The sequence below is a fragment of the Lampetra fluviatilis genome, chromosome 44, assembly GCF_964198595.1.
Source record: "Lampetra fluviatilis chromosome 44, kcLamFluv1.1, whole genome shotgun sequence".
Taxonomy (NCBI): domain Eukaryota; kingdom Metazoa; phylum Chordata; class Hyperoartia; order Petromyzontiformes; family Petromyzontidae; genus Lampetra; species Lampetra fluviatilis.
This window is the reverse complement of record NC_136318.1, coordinates 9,441,604-9,461,383: the sequence shown is the minus strand read 5'-3', so window position 1 is coordinate 9,461,383 and position 19,780 is coordinate 9,441,604. Positions and strand designations below refer to the sequence as shown.

Below are 19,780 nucleotides of genomic sequence, written 5' to 3'. Positions count from 1 at the left end.
CGGGTGAGTGAGTGGCGAGTGGGTGTCTGGGTGTGTGTGAGTGGCGGGCGGGTGAGTGGCGAGTGGGTGTCTGGGTGTGTGTGAGTGGCGGGTGGGTGAGTGAGTGGCGGGTGGGTGTCTGGGTGTGTGTGAGTGGCGAGTAGGTGAGTGAGTGGCGGGTGGGTGTCTGGGTGTGTGTGAGTGGCGAGTGGGTGTCTGGGTGTGTGTGAGTGGCGAGTGGGTGAGTGAGTGGCGGGTGGGTGTCTGGGTGTGTGTGAGTGGTGAGTAGGTGAGTGAGTGGCGGGTGGGTGTCTGGGTGTGTGTGAGTGGCGAGTGGGTGAGTGAGTGGCGGGTGGGTGTCTGGGTGTGTGTGAGTGGCGAGTGGGTGTCTGGGTGTGTGTGAGTGGCGAGTGGGTGAGTGAGTGGCGGGTGGGTGTCTGGGTGTGTGTGAGTGGTGAGTAGGTGAGTGAGTGGCGGGTGGGTGTCTGGGTGTGTGTGAGTGGCGAGTGGGTGAGTGAGTGGCGGGTGGGTGTCTGGGTGTGTGTGAGTGGCGAGTGGGTGTCTGGGTGTGTGTGAGTGGCGGGTGGGTGAGTGAGTGGCGGGTGGGTGTCTGGGTGTGTGTGAGTGGCGAGTAGGTGAGTGAGTGGCGGGTGGGTGTCTGGGTGTGTGTGAGTGGCGAGTGGGTGTCTGGGTGTGTGTGAGTGGCGAGTGGGTGAGTGAGTGGTGGGTGGGTGTCTGGGTGTGAGTGAGTGAGTGGCGGGTGGGTGAGTGAGTGGCGAGTGGGTGTCTGGGTGTGTGAGTGGCGAGTGGGTGAGTGAGTGGCGGGTGGGTGTCTGGGTGTGTGTGAGTGGCGGGTGAGTGAGTGGCGGGTGGGTGTCTGGGTGTGTGTGAGTGGCGGGTGGGTGAGTGAGTGGTGGGTGGGTGTCTGGGTGTGTGTGAGTGGCGAGTGGGTGTCTGGGTGTGTGTGAGTGGCGAGTGGGTGAGTGAGTGGCGGGTGGGTGTCTGGGTGTGTGTGAGTGGTGAGTAGGTGAGTGAGTGGCGGGTGGGTGTCTGGGTGTGTGTGAGTGGCGAGTGGGTGAGTGAGTGGCGGGTGGGTGTCTGGGTGTGTGTGAGTGGCGAGTGGGTGTCTGGGTGTGTGTGAGTGGCGAGTGGGTGAGTGAGTGGCGGGTGGGTGTCTGGGTGTGTGTGAGTGGTGAGTAGGTGAGTGAGTGGCGGGTGGGTGTCTGGGTGTGTGTGAGTGGCGAGTGGGTGAGTGAGTGGCGGGTGGGTGTCTGGGTGTGTGTGAGTGGCGAGTAGGTGAGTGAGTGGCGGGTGGGTGTCTGGGTGTGTGTGAGTGGCGGGTGGGTGAGTGAGTGGTGGGTGGGTGTCTGGGTGTGTGTGAGTGGCGAGTGGGTGTCTGGGTGTGTGTGAGTGGCGGGTGGGTGAGTGAGTGGCGGGTGGGTGTCTGGGTGTGTGTGAGTGGCGAGTAGGTGAGTGAGTGGCGGGTGGGTGTCTGGGTGTGTGTGAGTGGCGAGTGGGTGTCTGGGTGTGTGTGAGTGGCGAGTGGGTGAGTGAGTGGTGGGTGGGTGTCTGGGTGTGTGTGAGTGGCGGGTGGGTGAGTGAGTGGTGGGTGGGTGTCTGGGTGTGAGTGAGTGGCTGGTGGGTGAGTGAGTGGCGAGTGGGTGTCTGGGTGTGTGTGAGTGGCGACTGGGTGAGTGAGTGGCGGGTGGGTGTCTGGGTGTGTGTGAGTGGCGGGTGGGTGAGTGAGTGGTGGGTGGGTGTCTGGGTGTGAGTGAGTGGCTGGTGGGTGAGTGAGTGGCGAGTGGGTGTCTGGGTGTGAGTGAGTGGCGGGTGGGTGAGTGAGTGGCGGGTGGGTGTCTGGGTGTGTGTGAGTGGCGAGTGGGCGTGCGACTGAGTGGCGGGTGGGCGAGTGAGTGAGTGAGTGGCTGGTGGCGGTACCCACCTATGAATCCGAAGATGTCGCGGATGTTGGGCACGGTGATGACGAGGGTGACGATGACCGAGAGCAGCACCACGGCGATGAGGACGTGACGCACCCAGCTGAACGGCTTTCCCGGGAACAGCATCTCCAGGATGGCCTTGCGCACCTGGAACAACGGCACAGGCACACGCGTGTGCTTGCCATGCCTGTTCGAAATGTTTAGCATACTTCCCAACATGCTACAAACTTGAAATTTGGCATGTGGGTAGTTTCCAGACTGTACACAATGCAAAAAGTATAAAAATAGACTTTTGTATTTTGGAGGGGGGGGGGGCGCAATAATGCATATAATATATTGCACGGCAAGTGAGCGGTGACGTTACATCTGTGACGTCACCCGCATGCGGCAGCGTCACGCAGTGTGCCTGCTGACGTCACGCAGTGTGCCTGATGACGTCACGCACCCCCCCCCCCCCATCCTCCGCGTAGGCCGTGTTTTAATCCAAGACAATAATCCAAGTTCCGGGGTGAAGCCGGGTAGTAAAGCTAGTACATTAATACAGCGTGTTACATTTAGGCTTATGGATGAGACAAAATAAACAACGCAAACAGAAACATGTGGTGCGTGTGTGCCCATGTATATGGACAGGCGTGGAGGTGTATGCACACGTGTGGGGGGAGTGGTGGTGCAGCGATTGGCTCGCTGTGCTACGAAACCAGTGATCGAAGTTCAATTCCCCCCCACAACAGTGGCAAATATTTGAATTGGTCCTGCCCCCCCCCAGGTCGACTCAACCTTCAACAAGCACAGGGAGTCCTCGAATTACGAACACCCGTACTTACGAACCCGCTTCCGCGTGCGAGAGCGAGCGTAGTACCGGGAAGTGCACGATGGGCACGGTGAGCGTGACGGCGATGAGCACTGCGAGGCGCACGCACAGGATCAGCTGGTCCTCCTTCTTGTAGCGGTGCAGCAGCTCGTCCTCAACCGTCTCTGTGGGCGGGGGGTGGGGGAGGGTCACGGGAACTTCCATCACACGCTACACGTGGGTGGTGGTGCTGGTGGTGGTGGGAGGCGCTCACAATCCGCTACCAACGGCTCCCGTTACTCGACCTGTTGCTGCACGTTACGGCTGGTTCCTTGAAGTTTAATCCGGGCCGGCGGGGGTACGGTAACGATATTTCGTCAATACACACAAGCTTTACAGTACAGGTGTCCAATAATCGCGTGCTCGAGTCGGTGCCGTGTGCTCTACGTTATGGGTTCAAGCGAGGTCAAGCCACCCCCTATGACTGACGTGATGCGAGGAGGCCTTTAACTAAGCAGTGGATTGGCAAAGGGGGGCTATGATCTTCCTTGTGTGATAATGCGTTCAGTTAACAACTCACAGCCGCTAGAGGCCGCTACATCCACCACAAGGTAAACAGAAAACTGAACCTAGACAATCCATCAAACCGCCACGCCGGTGGAGATTGTTTATTGCGATGATTATACTGGTAGGAACGAAGTGGACCAGACCACCAATAGATTATATCGTCCGTCCGTCCGTGTATCAACATCGACCCCTACTGCAAACACTTGGCAGGACCCTACAAAAACCTTTTGACTCAGTGGGGCTTTCCTGGCTTAACAAGTGTAATAATACATTATGTTTATATTATTTGGTTATTCGTTCCTACCAGCCCACCCCGCAGGGTCCTGTTTATTAAAGAGCATCTTCGATCAAGCCACCGCTGACGGCCTACCTGGACACGTCGCCATTTCTGGCGATTAATCGTTCCCATGGTCTACAAAGCGGCAACAGTGGTGTACGTGGTGTATCCTGGTGTACGTGGTGTATCCTGGTGTACGTGGTGTATCCTGGTGTACGTGGTGTATCCTGGTGTACGTGGTGTACGTGGTGTATCATGGTGTACATGGTGTACGTGGTGTATCATGGTGTACGTGGTGTACGTGGTGTATCATGGTGTACGTGGTGTACGTGGTGTATCCTGGTGTACGTGGTGTACGTGGTGTATCATGGTGTACGTGGTGTACGTGGTGTATCATGGTGTACGTGGTGTACGTGGTGTATCATGGTGTACGTGGTGTACGTGGTGTATCATGGTGTACGTGGTGTACGTGGTGTATCCTGGTGTACGTGGTGTATCATGGTGTACGTGGTGTACGTGGTGTATCATGGTGTACATGGTGTACGTGGTGTATCATGGTGTACATGGTGTACGTGGTGTATCATGGTGTACGTGGTGTATCATGGTGTACGTGGTGTACGTGGTGTATCCTGGTGTACGTGGTGTACGTGGTGTATCCTGGTGTACGTGGTGTACGTGGTGTATCATGGTGTACGTGGTGTATCATGGTGTACGTGGTGTATCATGGTGTACGTGGTGTACGTGGTGTATCATGGTGTACGTGGTGTACGTGGTGTATCATGGTGTACATGGTGTACGTGGTGTATCCTGGTGTACATGGTGTACGTGGTGTATCATGGTGTACGTGGTGTATCATGGTGTACGTGGTGTACGTGGTGTATCATGGTGTACGTGGTGTACGTGGTGTATCATGGTGTACGTGGTGTACGTGGTGTATCATGGTGTACGTGGTGTATCATGGTGTACGTGGTGTACGTGGTGTATCATGGTGTACGTGGTGTACGTGGTGTATCATGGTGTACGTGGTGTATCATGGTGTACGTGGTGTATCCTGGTGTACATGGTGTACGTGGTGTATCATGGTGTACGTGGTGTATCATGGTGTACGTGGTGTATCCTGGTGTACGTGGTGTATCCTGGTGTACGTGGTGTATCATGGTGTATCATGGTGTACGTGGTGTATCCTGGTGTACGTGGTGTATCCTGGTGTATCATGGTGTACGTGGTGTATCATGGTGTACGTGGTGTATCCTGGTGTACGTGGTGTATCCTGGTGTACGTGGTGTATCATGGTGTATCATGGTGTACGTGGTGTATCCTGGTGTACGTGGTGTATCCTGGTGTATCATGGTGTACGTGGTGTATCATGGTGTACGTGGTGTATCCTGGTGTACGTGGTGTATCCTGGTGTACGTGGTGTATCATGGTGTACGTGGTGTACGTGGTGTATCATGGTGTACGTGGTGTATCATGGTGTACGTGGTGTATCCTGGTGTACGTGGTGTATCCTGGTGTACGTGGTGTATCCTGGTGTACGTGGTGTATCATGGTGTACGTGGTGTATCCTGGTGTACGTGGTGTATCATGGTGTATCATGGTGTACGTGGTGTATCATGGTGTACGTGGTGTATCATGGTGTACGTGGTGTATCCTGGTGTACGTGGTGTACGTGGTGTATCCTGGTGTACGTGGTGTATCCTGGTGTACGTGGTGTATCATGGTGTATCATGGTGTACGTGGTGTATCATGGTGTACGTGGTGTATCATGGTGTACGTGGTGTATCCTGGTGTACGTGGTGTACGTGGTGTATCCTGGTGTACGTGGTGTATCATGGTGTATCCTGGTGTACGTGGTGTATCATGGTGTACGTGGTGTATCCTGGTGTACGTGGTGTACGTGGTGTATCCTGGTGTACGTGGTGTATCATGGTGTATCATGGTGTACGTGGTGTATCCTGGTGTACGTGGTGTATCCTGGTGTACGTGGTGTATCCTGGTGTACGTGGTGTTCCGTGGTGGCGACGCAGCCATCCCACGGGCGCGGGTACTCACGGTAGAAGGTGAGGTATCCGAAGATGGCCGTCAGCAGGTACATGATGAACATGGTGAACACCGACAGGTTGGCCACCTTCTGCATGCGGCGCCGAGTGGGCCTGGGGAGACATCCCAGCGGTCAGCGTTGCCCGGCCGGCAACGGCGTTGCTTCCGGGAGCGAGCTCGGCTAACGAGAGACAATTTGATTCTGCACTGGCAGCGGCGAGCGAGTGACAACTCGCTCGCCACGTGTTATTAAGAGACTCCGCAACATCTCCCGTGACCCGGTAGGTCACGGGAGAGGCCCGGAGAACCACGGGGTTGGACAATACAGACTTGCTGCCCGCTACTAAACCGGGTTCTCAGGCCAATTGTGGTCTCAGCCTGGTTGCCAGTGAAAATTGTTCAATTACGTAGCATAGTGAGCGTGATAATCTATTTCACAGTCCTGTACTTGATGATTTGCAGCCAAGTCCAACACCGCCGTGTAAAACTCAATCCAGCAGGGGGCGCTGTTGCATTACAAACCGCATTTAAGCCACGTGGCAAAAAAGTGGGTGTCCATGCATGACAACGATAACCAAAATACAGTGTATATATAACGGCAACCTTTAAAACTACAACTCCCAATGGACAATAAAGAGTTGACTATGAGTATAAGAGCTCGATATTGTGGTAAAGTCGTTTATGAGTGGTGGTGGTAGTGGTGGTCAGGTGCTTAGGCACTTGAGTAACAAACTCAGCGATCCAACCAAAATTATCTGCCAGGGGGGGTCCAACGTCAATGGCACCGGACATCTGGACCGGGCCTGCATGGCTGCCCCCTTCACCACCGTGCTACCAATCAGCGTGGTGGCCCATTTCACACAACCACCCAAAACCTCCAGCGACAATTTGTGGTTCCCTTGACACAGCGGCGAACAATGTCTCGGCAGCTAGACAGGAGGAGCCCCCTTTGTTTCGCTTTTCAAAAGTGAGAATATGACGAGTCACTGCGTAGCGTGCACGTGCAATGAATGACCACGTTAATGGCAGTAGACTGACTGTCACAAAAACGTAAGCAAAGGATTGTATGCAACGGGCTAGAAGGTTTGGTGGCCGGCGGTGAACACGAAGGGATTCCAAGGGAGAGACAGCGTCCACCGCAGAGAGGATTACCTCGTGTGCAGCGTGGATCGTGATATCGCGACACTTTGAGTGATGGCGATGGACCCGGGGAGGCCTTCATCCAGCAGGGAATGTATCACGGCTCGCCTTATTTTATTATTATCATTACACTTGCTTACCCAGCAATCTCTCACCTTGGCTCTACCGGGGGTTTGCAGTAGGGGTGGCAATGTTGCGAGGCGTTATGTCCATGGGGTAAGTTGTTGGTAATTTTATTTGTAAGCATTTGGGTGTTTGGCCAATACCGCCAGGTGCAGCAATTAGTTTTTTTTAGCTATGGGAGAACCCAGAAGTAACCCATTGCAGAACAATGATTATAATGAGAACGGTGTTGATGTCTTGGTGTCGGTGTGTCCGCGTGTGTGTAAGGAAAGTGGAAGTGTAGCGGTTAGCGCGTGTGCTCTACAAACACGGCGACCCAGGATCAATTCCCGCTCACAGACAACACCAGTGACGATTATCTGAACCGGTCCTGGGCCTCCCCTAGGTCGACTCAGCCTCAATTGAGTACCTGGTGTAGACAAAGGCGGCCGGGCGTGGTGCTGGCCACCCACCCCCTCGTGTGCCGTGCCTGCCTTCAGCACTTGCCCCAACAGTCTGTTCAGGCTATACGGGGGATCTTTGTGTGTGTGTGCGTGTGCCCGTGTCGCAACTTACTTTTGCAGTTCCGTGTATATGGGCAGCACCTCTGGGTGGCAGACGAACGCGAAGGCCAGGATGGGCACGGTGTAGGCCGTCTGCGACAAAAACACAAAGATGGGCCCCCACCCCTCCCACGTTTAGCTTCACGCACGGCAGCGGCGGCGGCGAGCATCGTCGTCGTCGTTGTACATCTACGGCCGTTTGCCAATCCACTGCCGGACGAGGGCCTCCTCGCGTGATGCCGGTTTGGGTTTTATTGACGATACGTCGGTCGCCATGGCGGTCGGCGCGTGTTGGCGGGGGCACAAGGAGAGCAACGGAAGGCTCGGGACCATAGAAGCGCACGAACGGCGGTGCAGCACGGGCCCCGCGGCCTACAACGCCTGTTACGCACGGCGGTCGCCCATCCGAGCGCTGTCCGGGATCAACCGCGCTTAGCTTCTCAGGTCCTAGGGGTCAAATTGGGGCGCCACCGCGGGTGATTTGGTCCACGTGGGTGGCTTCATTGTGTGTTTTGTACATTTCACGTTCTGGGTAAGACCACCGCCCTCCCCTCCCGCCCCCCCACATCGCCGGTGGCTCTCGGGAACGACTCCCGTGACACCCCCCCCCCCCCCGCGCGCCACGTAACGAACGGCGCCGCTGAACGCCGCCGGCGTTCCAGTAGGCCCGTTCCGAATCACGGAAACAAGTCCCCCACCACCCCCACCCCGAGTCAAACCCTGACACCGTTACCCCCCCTGCCCCCCCCTCCCCCGCGAGAGCCGACGGACAACACTCGGGACGCGCGACCCTCGACATTCCACGTCGTAGGCAGCAGCGGCACCACCGCGATGGTTCTCGTTAACGCGCGAGGTCTCCCCCCCGCCCCCCTCCCTCCCGCGACCCCCGCTGCTCTCCAGTCGCATCTCAATTCATCGTCGCCACGGCGGCACCACCGACGGGACTCAACGTCCCCCCGTAGCGATTCAGCCAAAAGGGGGCACCCCCCCCCCCCTCTGCCTGGGCCCGCACGTGACGCTGGCACACGACGGTCGACGTGTGCCGCGCGGTGCCACTCACGGCGTTCACGCAGCCCCCGTGGGGTTCACCGGGGTGGCCGCCGGGCTCGGATCGGGAGCGTCTGCAACGAGGGGGCGAAGGCGCCCCCTGCTGCTGGGGGCAGCCGCGGTCAGCCTGGACAGTGGCTGCACCGCCGTGCATAGCAGGTGCTACAGGCTGCCACTACTACGGGGGGGGTGGGGTCTACTTTGTCAGCAGAGGGCAGTGCGGAAACATCCGTTGTCGTACTGCACTACGCTCCCCCGTCCATGGCTCCCCAACGTCTCTAACCAACCTGCGCTGTCCAGCGTGGTGAAGCGCTGTCAAATAACCCCGGCGTGACCCCGGCGCGACCCCCGCCACGACCCCCCGCGGGGGAGAATGTGGGGAGGAGGTCCCTCGTCCAGCAGCGGATTGGCAGAGAGGGCCGCACACGCCCCCCCCCCCCCCCCCCCCGAGCGCAAGCATCGATTTTAAAATCAATGTCACGTGACCCACTAAACAGACGGCCGGCCCCTACTCCCTGCGGTTATTGTGCACTTTAAAACAAGTGGTTATTGTCTTTAAAAAAAAAACTGCAAACTTCCGGACTCCCAACGCCCCCTAACTCTCCACCAATCACACACCTCGCCCTGGACACACACCCACACACCTGCCCCCCCCCTCTCCACCCCCCTAAAACACACGTGTGCCCTCGCAAAGACAAAGATCCTCCGGATAGCCTTAACGGACTCTGGGGGCAAGTGCTGTTACTGAGCACCTGTGAAGGCACACCAGGGGCGTGGGCGGCCAGCACCACGGCCGGCCGCCATTGTCTCCCCAATGGCTGAGTCGACCTAGGGGAGGCCCAGGGCCTATTCAGATAATCGTCACGGAGGGGGAATCGAACTCGGGTCACCAGATTCATAGTGGAGCGTGCTAACCGCTACACTACCGCTCCCCACACACACACCTTCTTCATGTGCTATGAAGAAGGCCCATTGCTTGAAACGTTTTCTATCACATATATACTATAGAAAAACATTGGCCCTTTTTCACAGCACAAAGAGGCCAGAGTGGATTTGATAAGAACTAAATTGTAATGGATGTTTCCTGCACAACAGTATTGTTCTTGTAACACAACTCATTTGGTGACACACTGCAGGGTTTAATCTCGCGAGTTTGGTCAATTAGTGTGGCTTAACGCGGCTCTCCCCCTCTCTCTATCCACGTAGCCTTTGCCCGCCGTTTGGCGGTCGTGTCTGAGTTGCCAATGGGAAATGAGGGTCAACAGCTCCGCACGCAGGGTCAGTAGCCGCCCCCCCCCCCACACCTAACGGGCTCTTCATGACCGCCGCCGCCGCCGCCTCTACGTGCGCGGTACCCACGGCGTCCGCCCGGTACCCGCGGCATTCGTGACGCACGGCGGCGACGAACGCCGTAGCTTCGTCGCCAATAGCCGACGAACAACACCGCCGCTGAAAGAGAGGGACGCCCTTTGTAAGAGAAACTTGGCCGCGTGACGAGCACACGCCGGCCTGTGGCGCACACCGGACCTGGCCGGCGCGCCCAAAACCACCTGACTCAACGTGGCACCCGCGGTCCGCTCTTCGACGGGGGTGCCACGGCGCGCACCACTCGCCGGTGAACGCCGAGTCTTGAGGTCACATGGTATACGCGCGGCAATGAACGGCGTGTGCGCGCGCGAGTCAAAAAAAAAACTTCCTACGATTCGCAGGCTGCGTGCCGGGCTATGCAGTGGGCAGCAGCGCAGACAAACCCATTATTGTGCTGCGCTGCCGGGGCTATATATACTCCCAGCTTTCCCCAACACGCGGTGGCCGCCACGACCCACACTGCATGGCGAGGCCTTCATCCAGCAGTAGATTGACAAGAGGTAAAATTGTAAAATACAATTGTGAAGATGATGGCTTAACCACGTAGCTCTTGGCAGCAGAAATTACGGCTCGCAAATTGATTTTGGGTCTCTGGCTCACTTGGTACGATGAAGACTCCGCACCACCCAACAAAGCCAAAGCAATCGCGCGGTGCACATACACTCAACTACGCAAGCCAATCACGGTGGTTTAGTTTGTTGTCCTTCCACCGCACCTCCAATTAGCATGGTTGGCTACGTACGGTGCGAAAGAAGTTCAACACGTACATTACAAACGGAAGAACATATTCTCACAGAGCCAGTTTAGCAACGGCACAATTTTGGCCAGATCATTGCGTGGCCTAACCCAATGATTAATTACGAGTGATGATCACGACGACGACGAAGCAGAACGACGAGTCTACTCATGTTCATGCCGGAGTGACGTAGACATTGCGCGCGGAACCACTCGGCACACGGTCGGCACACGGTCGGCACCGCCGCTCCGCGCGTGTGTCCGCTCTGTGGCGGTGTCCCACGGTCGCACCTTGGCGTTGATGGTGACGTACTTCGCCACACACTGCTCGCTCCCAGCGTCGGGCGACGACGGCGGTGGCGTCATCAGCGGCACCGCCTGAGTGACGTTCCAGGTGGTCGTCTCGTTGAGGTACGACATGAGATTTTCCTCAACCTCCGGGCAGGCGATCTGGAACTTCTTGTAAATCACCTGCGCGTGTAGTAGTAAGATAATCGAAGGTCAGGACAGCGTTTACTCCGAACCGTGCTCAACGATGAACGGAGTGCAATCCCCACTCTTGTCTCCCCACCTTGTCCAGACACGCGCTGACTGCTACTCGCTGAAATATCTCATGTTTTGCGACTCGCAGATGGCAGTGAGGTGGTGGTTGCAGAGCTGTTGGCTACGTGCAAACTGTCGGCCCGCTCTCCAGGTGAAGATCACGCCCTCTGAAGAAAGAAATTTTAATTTTGGAAAGGGGGACACGTTTCCCCAAGATTCGTGGCGTATTCCTCATCCTTGATTTTACTTTTGGTTCTCCGAATGATGGACAAACATTTTTCATTAAATCGGTCATAAGATCCATATAGTAGGATGGCGACGATGTCTTTGGGTTATCTATTTTGGTCACGCTGTTGCAGTTTTGATGACGACGACGATGGTGGTGACGACAATGCCACTGTGAACAACAGTTAGGGTGATGATGATGATGATAAATCAACGCACTAACAATGTATCAATGGAGAGGGAAGCTGAAACTGGTACACAATTTAAATGCGTCCGTTCTGCTCGTCGCGCGACGCTCGTTGCTAAATCGTAACGACGGGCGCTTCTTGAAAACAACGGGGCGAGCGGGGCATTTATTTAATTAATTAAGTACGCCACGACACACGCTTGACGTCGCTCCTTGAAGCACACGGGGGGTCAGGGGCGACCGCGGCGCGCCGTGACCCGGCCGTTGCACGTATTCGTCCAGACATTTAATTCCTCGTTAATGAGCCCCAGCGGTGACCGTTATTGCCGCTGGGAGGGCTCCACTGTTTTGCACCGTAGGTATTTGTTCCACTGGAAGGAAGCATGGGTGGGTAATTCGTCGTTAGTTTAACCATGCAAGTGGGTTTTTATTCTTTACTTTGGCACAGCTTGTCAACCAATTAGGACTGTGATTCAGACAGGAACAATTAGTCCACCTTCCTCAGGAAGGGATAGATAATATTCTTTGGGTCTTTCGGTAAAGTCACGTAGATAGTTTGAAAGGAAATAACAAAAAACTACGACGTTTCGATCACAACACAAGCGATCGTCATCAGGAAAAAAAAGAGTAAAGCTGATGAGGCAGGCTGTTTTAAAGGTTTGGAATGGGTGTCGCCCAAGGGTCATAAACAAAGTGGGCAGGGCTAGTGATGTTAACGTGAGAAATGAGCGTGTCAATGTAAGATCGGAGGACGACGTCCACGACGGAAGGCGCGGAGGTGGCTGTGTTACCGTGATAAGTTTTACCTGTTAACGTAAAACCAGAGAGCCGAAAATAACAATTAACATCGGAAGGTGGCAGGGTGGAAACATCACAGCCAGTTATGACTTAAACTGGTTGACAACGTCCTTCCAATGATTGCTCAGTTTGTACCCATCTTCTCGGTGGAAACTGTGTCTGTGTCTATAAATATGGATGGCTTCATGAACGAATCTTTGTTGATAACCAGTGGGTTTGCAAAGTACCATCGTCTTGGAGAAATCAATTTCGTGTGAGCCCACCGCATTAAAACATTGATTCGCCATGGCCGAGGTATTGGTCCTACCGTGTTTCAGGTCCGCCTTATGTTCACGAACACGGTCTGAGACATGTCGCTTAGTTTCCCCAATTGTAACTACTGCTGCAGACACAGCTTAGTTTGTAGACGCCGGGGTATTGAATATCAGGGATCACATCCTTCACAGACGGGATCAGATCACGAATGTTATGTACTGTGTTAAATCGAACCTGGATCTTGTGTTTGCTCATGATTTTGGAAATATTTGTGGTGACCCCTGCTATGTATGGCGTATGGCAAGGTGATGGTTTTGATTGGGTCCTCAGATGGTTCATCCCAACGTTTGGGGTGATAGCTTTACGAATTGTGTAGTCTGAATATCCATTCATCTTGAGGGCTTGGTGTATGTGTTCCAGTTCACTGGCTAGGTGATGATAGTCGGAAATACATCGAGCTCTATGGTGTAAAGTTTTAATGAGGGAATTCTTCTGGGATGGATGGTGGTGGGAGTCAGGTTTTAGGGAGGCGTCAGTATGGGTGGCTTTCCTGTAGACAGTGTCCCATTGAGCCATTTGGTCTCTTTTCGATGAAAACATCCAAGAATGGTAATTTGCCGTCCTTTTCCACCTCCATGGTGAATTTAATGGCTGGGTGTATGGAATTTATGTAGTTGAGGAATTGGTTCAGAGCTGGTAGGCCATGTGGCCAGATGACGAACGTGTCATCTATGTACCTCTTCTACAAGGACGGACGTAGAGTGGATGCCTGGATGGCGTCTGTCTCGAATTTTTACATGAAAATATTGGCTACAACTGGAGATAAGGGAGAACTCATTGGGGTGCCTTCAACTTGTTTGAAGAATGTTCCATTCCAGGTGAAGTATTGGTGAGGCAGTGTCTCACCAGGGCCGGTACATCAGCATTCGGTCCTTGTTGGACCAAATCTTAAATGATTGCTATGGTGTCAGGCACAGGAACTTAGGTGAACAAAGAAACTACATCGAAACTGACGAGTAAATCATCTGGGGATGGTGAGATGTATTTAATTGACGATACCAGGTGAGCTGAGTTTAATACAGCTGAGATGGTCTTACCAGTAAATGGTTGTAAGGTCTCAGACAGAAATCGGGCCAGTTTGTAGGTGGGTGAGTCAATGGTGGAGACGATGGGACGACGGGGTGTACACCTTCCTTATGTATTTTTTTGGGATAGATAATGTTCATAAAATAACACGGTGGTGGTGTTGGATGTGTGCAGGACAAATGTTTTACTTTTTTATATCCACGCTTGGGTGGACAGAGGCAGGCCCGCAGGGACATTTCAGAAACTTGCCCCAATGTTTCAACTGCTGTGCCGGGAGAGCAAACCGATGACCTCTGGATTGTAAGTCCGGCGTGAAGAAACCATTACACCAGCAGCAGCATCTGTATTTCTCAAAATTTTCTAAAACTATGGATATTTAATGATATTTATTGTTATCATAAGGCAAATTAGAAACTCTGCCCGTGATGTTGCCTACTTTGCAGAACTGCCCCATCACCGCTGCTCATAGAGGGACAGAGCTGCCCCTGCTCAGCCTACAGACTTTCCCCGCACGAGCTGGAGTCCCACAACCGCGTCCCAGCGGGGCTGGGCGTCACTCACCACGATGAGAAAGAAGACCATGCACATGAGCGAGAATCCACTGGTGTACCCGAGGTAGCCTGCACGGCAGAGAAACACGACATTCAAACTCTGTCGTCAAACCTAAACAAAAGAAAAATCTGTCCAAGCCGTCAGTCGCAACGAGGAGCAACGGACATGCATAACGTGAAGGCACAACAGGGAAAATGAAAAGAGAAACGTAATGATTTGATGGAAACCCGCGTGTGGCACGGCTTGTCCTGTGAGATCCTGTAAAATATAACAAAACAAATATTCCTGGTTCTTTCGGTAAATTCATGTAGACAGAAAATAAAAATAATAAAATTAATAGAAAATATTAAATAAAAATAATTATTGTATCATTTTTATTTTCTATCAACGTGACTTTACCAAAGGAACCAAGAATATGAATTCCGGCAGTCACGAAAGTTTTAAGTAAAAATTTAAAACAAATATTCCCCCCCCCCCTCCCTCCCTCCGTGGCATTTCGCGATTCTGCAATCGGCGCCGCGTCACGTGACAAAGAATCCCATCGGAGCTCTCGCAGGAAAGTGCAACCCCCCACCCCCCCCCCCCTTTGGTTTGGAGCACGGCCCATGGAGGTGGACACCACGAAGCTACCTCTGAGAACCCTTCAAAGTTACCTTTGGTTCACATACCAGAGGAGGGCAACCCGCTCTCCCAACCACCCTGTCACTAGACGATCCGGTTTAATCGCAGGTGGTCGAAACCAGATTCGTGCTCTGCCCTCACCTCGTGCAATTGAACACCTCTGTATCAAAATACTTCCCCGTCTTGCCCTAGGTATTCGCATAACACGCAACCATTCACGCGATTCGATGGGTTTCTACGAGCCGTCGCTTCGCCACCCACGTTCGCCGCGCCTGTTGAATTGAACTCAGGTCACCGTAACCCCCCCCTCCCCTTGCTTTATATCATTAAGATTGCAAGACACAACACAGTGCTTCTGATTGCAATGTTGATTTGAGAACAAAGCGCTGACGTGAAAATTATTTAAATACTTTTTGTGCGCGTTCCGCATAAACAACCGGAACGCTGCCCTGTGTAAGGAGGACGGTGAAATGACGATCTCCGATGGAAGAGATATTGTGGCTGTGAAAAAAATAACTAAAATATTCTGGGGAATGTCGCGATTTGTCAGCGTGTCTCGATATTTCACGTGATTTCAAGACATTCGGATGCCGAGTTCGGATTGGCAGGAATGGCGCACACATACACAAATATCCCCCATATAGGCTTAACAGACTGTTGTGGCAAGTGCCGTTAGCCAGCACCTATGAAGGCCAGCATGGTACACGAGGGGGTGGGTGGCTAGCACCACACCCTGGCCGCCTTTGTCTCCCCAGTGGCGATGTTTACACACCACACCAGGTACTCATTCGAGGCTAAGTCGACCTAGGGGGGCCCATGACCAGATCAGATAATCGTCACTGGTGTTGGCCGTTCATAGCGCAGCGCGCTAACCGCTGTACTACCGCTCCCCGCACACACACACAGTGACCCCCACAACAACAACAACCGCCATTTGCCACTAAGTGGTGGTGGCGTCACCACGACGCTTGTGCCAGGCTATGTGCACTTTGAGGCCACGTGAAGTGTCGAACGCCCGCTGGCAGGAGGTCACGGGGCAGACCCAGTTGGCACGGGTCGACTGACTGAGACGACTGAGATGACTGGATGATGCACCACCTGTGCCCCCTACTATGCCAACTTGCTGTGCTTTAGCCACCCGGCGCTCCGCTCGTTGTTGTGAGCATGACTCCTCCGCCCTCCGTTGTTGTTGGAGGGCGACTGCCTCCAATTTCCCAGTAGCGTCCTTCACGAGCCTCCTCCACAGAGGCCGATCTTGACACCGCTGGTACCAGTCATCAGCAAGTCCACTCAGCTCCATATTCTCCTGTACCACATCACTCCATGTCTTATCTAGCCCGTGCCGTGCCCATTTAGCCCCCTCATCCAGCTACATGACCCAGCCAATGCAGCCTTGCCTGCCGGAGGAGCTCACCGATGGGACTTTGTCCAGATCTTTCAAGGATTTGTGAGCTCCTCACACAATCCAGCCTGGTTAAACCCAGGATGGATCGTAGGCAGGCCAGCCTAAATGTTTCTAACTGGCGAAGATGTTCCATTAGGGGGGTCCACGTTTCGCAAGCGTAGAGAAGGGAGGGAATGACCGTGGCCGAGAAGACCTGAATCTTCGTGCAGAGCGACAGACCCGGTAGCTTCCACACAGCGTTACGCAACCAATGAAAAGATAATGCCGCTCGACTGATTCGGAATGACACCTCTGCTTTTACACGGAGCCTGTCATGAGCACACTGCCCAGGTATGGGTAACTCTCCACTCTCTCCACAACTGCCCCATCACCAATTGGGAGTTTGGGAGGGTGTAGTGTCCGATGGCATAAAATACGCAGGCAGGTGCTAAGTTTTGGTGGGGCTGATGGTAAGGTGCCACCTCTTAGTGGCACGCTCCAGTTTCAGCAGCAGCGCCTCCAACTCCTCCTCTGAGTGAGCGGCAATTAACAGATCATCGGCATACATAACATGGTTGAGCAATAGGGAGCCATCCCTTGACCACATCCGGGCATCGATCAGCCTCCCATTGTATCTGTACCAGATGGAAATTCCTCTGGTACAGCTATTGAAGGTTTCACGAACTACGTGGTCGAAATAGATGTTAAATAATGTGGGAGCCAGACGACATCCCTGTCACACCCAAAGGTGTACAGGGAATGGCTCTGACTCTCAGCCAAGTAGTTTTACTCGGGCCCGCTCACCATCATGAGGTCCTTAATGAGCGTGAGCAGAGGGTCAGGGACTCCGAAAGTACGAAGAACCCAGAGCCCAGGCCTATTGATGGTACCATAGGTCTTGACCAGGTCAATAAAGCAGAGATGTATGTCTTGTTGGAATTCCCTACACCTCTGCTGTAGCAGACGGACAGAAAATGGCATCTGTGCAGGACCGCCCTTTTCTAAAACCGCATTGGGGCTCCACAAGCTTCTCAGCGTGCCTAGCAAGGCGGTGTTGAATAATCCTTGCCAGGACCTTTCCTGGCACACTGAGGAGTGAGATGCCCCTGTCGTTGTTACAGTCTGTGTGGTTCCCTGGTGGTCCCGCTTAAAGAGGGGGACCACCAGGGCATCCTTCCAATCCTGCGGAACCCATCCAGTGGTCCAGACTGTTGTTATGATGTCATTTACGGCAGTCTGTGCACAAACGCCACCCTCCCTCAGCATTTCGCTTGGGAGATCATCTCTGCCAGGTGCCTTTGCTGGTCTCAGACTCCGGATCGCCTTCAGTACTTCCTCAACAGATGGCACCTCAACCAGCCACTCAAAGGGGGTGACTTCTTCTTCCAATATTTCAGGCACCGCAGCCTCAGCAGGGTCATCCCCACTTTGTGCCATGATGTATTCCAGGCTGAGGGATTTCCCCTCCCCCAGGACCTCACAGAAATGCTCAGTAAATCTGCAAACCTGTTCCTGGGGGTCGGAGATTGGATCACCGTTTTCCCCCTAATGATGGTAATAGGTGTGGCGCTGCAGGTTACTTTTTTGATGGAGTTAAATAGTGATTTGTGATCGCGGGCCATTGAGGCAGACTCCATCTCCTCAGCAACCCGCGACCACCACCCATCCTTGCAGTGCCTCACGGCTCTCCGAACCTCCGAGCGAAGGCTGCGGTAAGCCTCCTCAATTTCTAACGTGGGATGCTGTAGACGATGAGAGTGGGCATTTCGCTTTTTCTCAGCCAGCCTAAACACCTCCTCTGTCAGCCAAGGTCTTTGGGGAGGTCTGGACCATGTAACCAAAGCAGCCATTGCAGCTGCATGAGCCACAGTTTTAAACCTCGCCCATTTCCCCTCGACATCTGGAGGAGTGGGGGATGCCAACCCCAGCCGCAAGCGATGATTAAATTCTCGCTTGCAACTTTAATCAACTAGCTGAGACCAGGCCACCTTGCGATTTGAATGGGGTCCTGGGTGTACACCCACCAACAGAATGGAAGAATGGCAGGCGCATCTTACAGATGACAAGTCGATGGTCAGTGGGCAGATTAGCTCCACGATAGGTCCTGGTGTCAAAGGACATGGGCCCGCATCCGCTGTTCCATCACTACGTTGTCCAGCAGATGTTCTTGCTTGGACCCGACATGCATCCATGATGTTGTGTGGATGTGCCGATGCCGGAACAGTGTGTTGGTAATTACAAGCCCATAGCAGCCTCCTACCTTCTAGATATGAAGCTTTCGTGACTGCAAGGATTCATATTCTTAGGTTTTTTCGGTAAAGTCACGTAGGTAAAACATAAAAATTAATAAAAGTAAAATAAAATAAAAATCACGACGTTTCGGAGGCAACACAAGCTTCCGTCTTCAGGTGGAACCGTCACAGCCACGACAGCTGTATCAAGTAAATGAGAGATTGCAGGAGCTACCACTCCGTTTATATAATGGTTGGAGAGGGGGGGAGGGGAAGGGCCAAGTACAGCACACTTTTTATTCATATGGTAAGGTGAGGCTTAAGAGGGTGAGCCTTTGTTATGGAGAGGTACGGTTTGTGACTCAACCTGTGACAAGGAGAAAACAACTAAACATGGTAAACCTGTAATAGTTGTCTGTCAAATAAGATTGGCCAAATAAGTGTAGTTAAATCTTTTTTGCATGGTTAATCACATCTTTCCAGCCTCCTACCGTTGTTATTGAGCTGATCTGGCCCATGCCTTCCAATCACTCCAGACCAGGTGCCAGCATCATGACCAACTCGGGCATTGAAGTCGTCCAACAGGATGACTCTATCCCGAGGGGCCACTTTAGCTAGCACCTGTGACAGGAGGTCATATAAGCCATCTGATTCATTGGCGAGCCCAATAGGGTCTGGGACTTACCGCTTTCCACACCTCACCGCCATGCTCCCACGCCCCCTTCATTCTTTTGTTCAGAAGAAGAGCCACTTCCTGTTTTTTGGCAGTCTCCTGCCCCGAGTAGAGGACTGTCCACCCCTCATGGTGGCAGAGTCGGTCCACCGGATCTCCTGAATACCACAGCCGGTCCAGCTCCCGACAGAGGAGTGGCAGCCTCTCCTCCGCCGTGAGCGTTCCAACATTCCACGTGACCATCCGAAGTGGCTTTTTGTTGTTTCTGGAGGAGGCTACTGTAGCGCTCCTTAAAACGATCCCGATTTCAAGCCTTTACTAATCTCCTTTTAATTCGTTACAAATTCAATTTGTGAAATCCAGTGCACTGAAGGACGGTACGCCGCTGGTATTCACTACGACGATGATGATGATGATAACGATGGTGATCTTTGTAAACACTTTGCAAACAGAGGTTGAAAACCGAGGATGGCAACTGCTTAAGCATCGGCTCCGTCTGTGTCCGTTTGTAACGAGGGGAGTTGAGGAGGGGCGGCACCGTAACCCGAGTGACGACAATTCGATGTGACAGCAATCTGTAGGATAAAGTTCCGTTGGCATCCAGAACTCACCCTAACTATTGAAAGCCGGTCAAACTGATCGCATGAACTCAACACACTCGTCAACATCACTGTGGC

General features: G+C 53.5%; 1 protein-coding gene across 3 annotated transcripts in view; it reads right to left on the bottom strand.

The window, feature by feature from the left end:
- LOC144947363 (sodium-coupled neutral amino acid transporter 3-like) overlaps positions 1-19,780 on the bottom strand; it is a 135,617-nt gene that overhangs the window by 3,541 nt on the left and 112,296 nt on the right. For all 3 annotated transcript variants that reach the window (XM_078876641.1, XM_078876640.1, XM_078876642.1), the window contains 6 exons: positions 14,204-14,262; positions 10,840-11,019; positions 7,412-7,491; positions 5,606-5,706; positions 2,779-2,894; positions 1,922-2,066 (listed from right to left, as the gene is read on the bottom strand). In XM_078876641.1, coding sequence (XP_078732767.1) covers positions 1,922-2,066; positions 2,779-2,894; positions 5,606-5,706; positions 7,412-7,491; positions 10,840-11,019; positions 14,204-14,262 — 681 coding nt within the window. The remainder of the gene's footprint in view (positions 1-1,921; positions 2,067-2,778; positions 2,895-5,605; positions 5,707-7,411; positions 7,492-10,839; positions 11,020-14,203; positions 14,263-19,780) is intronic.